Source organism: Macadamia integrifolia, chromosome 13 (assembly GCF_013358625.1).
Source record: "Macadamia integrifolia cultivar HAES 741 chromosome 13, SCU_Mint_v3, whole genome shotgun sequence".
In the NCBI taxonomy this organism is placed as follows: domain Eukaryota; kingdom Viridiplantae; phylum Streptophyta; class Magnoliopsida; order Proteales; family Proteaceae; genus Macadamia; species Macadamia integrifolia.
Window position 1 is genome coordinate 21534514 of NC_056569.1, and position 7248 is coordinate 21541761.

At 37.6% G+C, this 7248-nt stretch overlaps 1 protein-coding gene and 1 long non-coding RNA gene across 3 annotated transcripts in view; both read right to left on the minus strand.

The window, feature by feature from the left end:
• Positions 1-6515, minus strand: part of LOC122058836 (disease resistance protein L6-like) — a 12576-nt gene extending 6061 nt beyond the window's left edge. Inside the window, exon 1 of the mRNA XM_042621529.1 lies at positions 5858-6515. Coding sequence (XP_042477463.1) covers positions 5858-6195 — 338 coding nt within the window. The 5' untranslated portion in view covers positions 6196-6515. The remainder of the gene's footprint in view (positions 1-5857) is intronic.
• LOC122058838 lies at positions 1520-5649 on the minus strand. 2 transcript variants are annotated; one of them, XR_006133958.1, is made up of 4 exons: positions 3260-5649; positions 2748-3032; positions 1931-2659; positions 1520-1822 (listed from the first exon to the last, which is right to left on the minus strand). It is a non-coding gene; the product is annotated as an uncharacterized LOC122058838 (long non-coding RNA). The 2 variants fall into 2 exon arrangements; XR_006133957.1 differs by having other exon boundaries at positions 1931-3032.
• Positions 6516-7248: the final 733 nt, after the last annotated feature.

The following is a 7248-nucleotide window of genomic DNA, read 5'->3' on the forward strand; positions in this document are numbered from 1 at the left end:
GTCGTATTGGTTGGTCAAAATTAAGATACGTATCGGAGAGTATCGTATTGTATCGGAGATACACTAAGATACGCTAAAGATACACACATAAATTGATAGGAAACATTTTTTTAAACACTTTTGCATAAAGAGTTTGTTAAAAAAAACTATTGATAACATGTATTATGCATAAACACTAAATTGAGGGTATCGTACTAAGAATTCAAGGTTTGTAGTTGTCCCATAAATGTAAAATCCTTATTCCCAACTTTGATTTCCACTTTAGTTAGAGAGAAATATGGCTGACAGCAACTTTAGAACAAAAACCCTTCAAAAAATTGTGTTTTTTTGAAAAATTACCCATCTTGGCCATTATATGACCGATACGTACCGATCGATACATACCGATACTCACCGATACGTATTGATACTCACCGATACATACCGATATATATCGATATTCATCGATATGTGTCAATATATACCGATACGTACCGATCGATACGTACCGATCGATACATACCGATACTCACTGATACGTACCAATACATATCGAAACGTACATTTTACCTCAATTTTATAATTTTCATAGTCGTATCAAGGCATATCGTATCGTATCGATGTGTATTGGTGGTATATTGATGCATATCGGCATGTATTGTAGGATATATATCGATACGAAAGGATTTTAAAAATTTCATGTATCGTATCGATCAGCTAAATTTAAAATACGTATCAGAGGGTATCATATTGGTATCGGAGATACTTAAAACCATGCTCATATGTAATATATCACAACATTTTACATATCACAACATACTCTTTGTGGGAAGCCATTGAAAATGGTGGATAGAGGTTACATTGCCCAGCTTCTCCTGTTCCCTTTCTCTAAAAACATTACTTTTACTTTTTGGTGTTTACTAAGATGGTGGCAGAGAATTATTCTTCTATGACGAGGATTTTCAGGGACATTAATATCTCAATAGCATCTCTGCCTTTTTGGGGTTTGCCTCTCTCTTTGGTCTTCTTGCTGATCAAGGGTAGGTCCTGATACATCATCATCATCGTCGTCGTCATCGTCATCGGCATCCTCCTCCTCCTCCTCCTCCTCCTCCTCATCATCATCATCCTCATCATCACCACCACTTACAATCTCAATAAATCTCTCACCATAATGGCATGGACTGAATTGTTTGTCAAACATCGGCCCCTCTTTCATCAGGACGAGGTTCACCCTAATCACCTTCCCCCAATAAGGATAAGCATGTACATATGATATCTCAATAGCATCTCTACCTTCCGGGTTGAAATCGTCTGCAATTCCGATCTCGTACAATTCCGTGCAATACCACCTTCAGGCGGTGATACGTGTATTAATACCAATACAATGGTCCAGATCTGGTACAACTAATAAAACATTAAATCAGTGAAAAGACATTTAAATCAGATCTGGACCATTGCATTGGTATCAATACACGTGTCACCCCCTGAAGATGGTATTTCACGGAATTGTACAAGATTAGAATTACATACGATTTTTTTCCCCACCATCCGGTTGAACCCCGAACAAATCAAACCCTTTGAATTCATGAATGCATTCTATATGATCTCCACATGTGAATTTTTTGGGCCACTCAATTTCCATCCCAATGTTACATTTGGTTTTTTTTATCTTTGCTATGGACACAACATCGAAATATCAGGCTAATAAATTCGGAGACAGGCAAAGAAACATGCATGATTAGCCTGTGGCTATAGATATTGTCATAATCAGGAATCAGGTAGCGGCTAGAACCTCTTTCATCTGTCTCCAACTTTCAATGTCACCCCCAAGAAATGTTCCCTGTAAGAGAGGAAAAGAAGAAAGGACATAACAATCATCATAAATTTGAGCACTTGCTAATTAGGGTTCCTATAAGGTAGGCAAAGATAGACAATGGAAGGGAAGAACCTGCTGGCCTTGCGTCTGCCACGAACGATGATTTGTTACCACGCAGTGTCTACCCACTTTATTGGTCAGTTCACTGAATTCATCATCATTCCTCGTCTTCACAAAGCCTCAAAATTGCTCCATCTTTACACAAATATATTCAAACCCCAAATCTTCCAAGTTTTTCATGTTTTGCATGTCAGGTAAACTTTCAAATAGTGTGTTCGAAATACGAAATGCAATTAAACTAGAGGGCAGCTTGGGAAAGCACAGAAGCTTGTGACGTCCACTAAGGTAGAAGTTACGCAAAGACGTCATATTCTCCATTGACCTTGGCAAATATGTTAGTGCCATGGTGCCTTTAAGATTCAATGCCTCCAATTTCTTTAACAGTCCAACACCATCAGGCAGCACTTCAATATCTGTTTGGGGCAAGGAAAGCTCAACTAAAGATTCTTTTAGATCACCAATTGACCCAGGCAACTCTTTGAGTGAGTAGCAATGAGAGAGAGAATAAGGTTCCGAAGTGATCTCAACCTACATATATTGTTTGGGAGATTCTCAAGTGACTCACAATTTCCCAAGTTCAAGTAAACAAGCTGTTGGAGCTCCCCAATGGATTTATGTAAATTAACCAATGATGTGCAATTATCAAGATAACCTCTCTAATCGAGGAACTCCTGAGAAGTTGGGAGATTTAGATAGATTATGACAATCACTAAGATTAAGAACTTTCAATTGTTGAAACTTCTGTCAAATAAAGAAGAATATAAAATATTAATGTCCAATAATACTCTCGTTTGTAAAATCAACGAGAAGAAAGACAAATACCACTCACCTTATTTTCATGCCAGTTATTCCAAGTTTGTCTAAACAAGCCATGACTTAAGCCGAGTATAACTAGGTATTCATGATAAAAATCGGCAGGTACTGTTTCCAATGGACATTTGTGCCATTTGAGCCATCTTAACCCAGAAGGAAGACATTGAAAGCTCCCCTCCAAGGTTGCTCCATCAACTTATAGTAATCTTAGCTTGGGCATCTTCTCAAAGTCTTTAGCATGTAAACAAGTATGGTCATTTGTATTGAAGTCCAGGAGGAGACCTTCAACCATTTCATTCCCCTATAGCAAAATAAAATTGTCCAAGTAAAGAATTTATATATATACATATTATATATATATAGACATGAAAATGTAGAGGCTTTGTCGATGTGCTCATAGTTATTGCATATGGTCCTAATGCACTTTATTTCAATATCTATCTATATATTAGGATCACATGCTTTCCTATAGTAAAAGTAGAGGAAAATAAAAATATAAGAAAAATGATTCATGTAATTAGCTCTTACCTTACAGCTGTTTAATACCTTCATGATATTGTCACGAGACCATAACCGGCTATGGTTATCAGGATTCTCTGGCCTTTGATTGTAGGCAATTCTCCTTCCCATGTCTCTAATCTGATTGTGCATCACCAAGTACTTTGTCTTTTTCCAATGACTTGACTCACGGATCTTTAAGAGAGATTTTCTCTTCAGAACTTCCATACGGTACCACGGCTCAAAGCCACAAGCTTCCCATATGGAAATTACAATTTTTTCCTCCTATCCTATGAAAAGACATGCAACATCAAGAAACAAAGTTTTCTCAATATCACTGAGATTATCAAAGCTTATCTTCAACTTTTCGTCGACAGTATCATCAGGAATTTGTTTTAACATCCAATGCCTGGATGTCCATACTTCTTTATCTTTTTCCATATATAAATCAGAACCTAAAACCTCCAAAGCTAAGGGCAACCCTCCTGTAGTGCCTACTATATCAACTGAAAGCTGAATAAAATCAATAGAAGGTTGGTCCGTTGAAAATGCATACAAACTGAAGAGTCGAAGACTTTCTTCCTGATTCAATTCTCTAGGCTCATATATTTTTCTATTATTTTCAGGGACCCCGTGATGCAGCTCGATGATAGAATTAGTTGCTATCTTTTGACTTGATTTTTATTTACTTCCTTTATTGGTTAGAGATTAGATTAACAGCCTTTTATTTAGATTTGATTTTTATTTTAGTTGCTAACTAGATTAAGTTTCCATTTTTTTATTAGCTTCCAAAATTATGTCATTATTTTTTTCTTTAAATAGCCCTGTAATGGAGAAGAACTCAGTTTTAGAATTGAATGAAATTGAATGAATGTTTTTAGGGTGAACCATGGCTGCGGTGAGCTGCGACTCCCTTGTTCTCCCTCTCTGAAATTCTCTTATCTGCTATTCCCTTCCCTTTCCTCTACGACTCCATCTTCTTCCTTCTTGTATTTATTTCTGTTTGTTACACCTAGCTGCTGCCCTGTTTCTGGCGGTAGTTGCAGTCCCAAACAAGAGGATCAATCTCCCTCACCTTTGATCTGTTTGGGTTAAGCTTTTGAGCGAAGGAAGCCCTTCCATAGGCGACTCAAGCTCTCGAGTTTCTCCTCCAAACTCCTTCCCTGCAGTGAGCTTCTACTCTACAAATCATCATGGTTGCAACAATATCGTCCAGAATAGGTTCAGGGTTTTATTCTCAACTTCTGGACTGCACAATCGACTGCTTATTGGCTGGAATCAGTAGAACCTGGAGTTGCGATCATACACTTAAAAGTTTTAGGTCCATCCGATACCTATTGAAGAACTTCTTCCAACCGAAACCAGTTTCGGTCTCTGCTAGCTATTGTGTTCTACCGGGGCCTATGGTTGAAGAAGCAATATTTTCTTATTTGCAAACAAACCCCTTGCTGTTATTACAAGTAAGCCCTTATTTCATAAAGTTATATTCTATTACTTCCCCTTTACTTTAGTAATTCCAGAATGCCCCCTCTTTATTTTCCCATTCTAGTTTGTCCCATTATTTATTTTCCTCTCTTTTAAGTTCTTAAAATTGTTTCTGAAATTACAAGAATACCCCTCAACCATTACATTGAGCTTCTTAGTCATTCTTGAGGGCCCTAAGTGATCCGATTTCGATCATTGGAATTCGGTTCCGCGTCACCTCGTTTAGAACACCCCGATCTCTAGTCATTATGATTATTCTACTTCCAAGACCAAACCAATCAACATCACGAGCCAATGCATTTAATTGGGTACAATCACCCACATCATCAAGAACGAGAAGAGTTTTCATGTTTTGAAGTCTATCCTTTATCAATCTCGATCCTTCTTTAGAATTGCATATTTTTGTTTCCACCCGAGAGATATTGTAAAGAAGTTTTTCTCTTGCAAACAAACTGTACCATTGGGTTGTGACGCTTGCTCTCTAACGTCTTCAAGAAAACAACTCTTGCTAAATTTTTTAGAGATGCAGTTGTATACCGCCGTCGCAATGGTTGTCTTCCCAATGCCACCCGGACCACATATCCCTAGAAACAGAACATCCTTAGAACTGGTATTTGATGTATCTGACAGAAGAGATAATACCGATTCTATGTGGGATCTTAGTCCAACAGGATGTTTAGTATCAATCAAGTTCACTTTTTCCAATCTGGTCCAAGTGCATTGAACAACTTCCTTGACTAACTCTGATTGATCATCCCTACAATTAGTTAGAATGGGAAGTCACAACTCACAACACAATTGGAATAAGTGAAACTCAAAAATGTTGAAAGAAAATATGAATTAGACAAGGTTACGTGAGTTAAAAAATGTTACAATCCCATATTAGTTTATGGGGGCGGATTCCACAGCGGTTTCTATGGCAATTGATGTGGATTGATATGATCTTGGTCCCCTTACCTTGTAAGCCCGTTTATGGGGTTGAGTTCTTTGTAAAAAAAAAAAAAAAAAAAAAAAAGAGTTGCTTATTGTAATGATAGAAACTTAACAGATTAACAAAAAAAAAAATGGACCATAAGATACTCATGGAACATATATAGTGAGTGATCTTCAGAGAAGAAATACCGTAGAGTTACGAAGACTTACCTGTCATCAAAAACCCATCCACTCATATCTCCTACAGCTTTCAAAGCGTCCTTCCACCTCGATAGAGTTTCATGAGACGCCTCCTCACTATGTCCCTGAGATGAAATCTCAAAACATCCACTCTGATTCTTAACATCTGATGTCTCAACTTTGAAGAAAATGTGTAAAATGATTTGACCATTGTTTCTATGACATTCTACCATCTGAGAAAGCTCCTGAAGACACCATTTGCTTTCTACATATCTTTGAGAGAAGACGGCAATAGAGAGCTTGGCGCCTTTTATTATAGTGAGAAGCTCCTCAATATCTTCTCCTTTCTGCAGATCTTTGCGATCCATGAAAGCATGGATTCCACAAACATTTAGAGCAGTGTAAAGATGACCAACGAAGATATTGTGAGTGGCTACTCCTCTGAAGTTGCTAAACACATCATAGTTTGAAGATCCAACCTGTGACCCCAATTAAATAATATTGCAGCACTTGTTGATATAGAAAACTGATTGTGAAGAGGGGAGATGATAAATGGAGAAATTGAAGGTTTTGGGATCAGGTTTTGGGTGACAAAGAAAAACGAAGAAGGGAAAGTGCCAGCTCTGTTTCCTGTTGCTCTGTGGAGAAGAGGGGAATTCGTTACCTAATACGGGAAAACTGGGGAAGGTCTTGAGACGACTTGGAAGGAGCAATTAAAAAAACAAAAAGTCCCAACTGACCATCCCTGCCCGCATCTATAATATTATAATTATAAAAATTACCTTATATCATCCTTAATTTCAAACACACCACCTTAAATTCCCAAAAATATCAAACGTACCACTAAAGGTGTTACGTTAGTTTAGAAATGGAAATTACTCTTTTGACCCTAAAATCAAATATGAATAAAAAAAGCCAATTCTCATCTTTTTCACCTCTTTTACTTTGTAGTATGAAATACCTTTGAACCCTAGAACAAGATTGCATCAGTCATTGAACGAGATTGCTACCTCCTTCTCATTACACATCGGAATCTGAACTAGAACCATAGGGAAGAAGTCGTTTGCATTGCCATCATTGGATTCAATATCACCATTCGTTCGTTTGGGGGGAATTGGTTTGATTTTCCCCAATTAGATCCTAAAGCAACTCAAGCATTAGATCAAACGGCCGACACTCTGAATAAGGAAGAGAACAATATAAACATTGGCGAGGAATTGGAGAGTTGGAGCGAGGTACTCCAGCCTGACCCATTTAGAATATAGAGAATCAAAAATACATCCGAATGTCTCCATTTCTGAACTGAAGCTCACAAGCGTCCCTCTCTCTCTCTCTCTCTCTCTCTCTCTCTCTCTGCATTTCTTTTTTTTTTTTTTTTCTTTTGTTTGCTTTTTTTTAGGGTAGATTGTCATGTAGGTTCT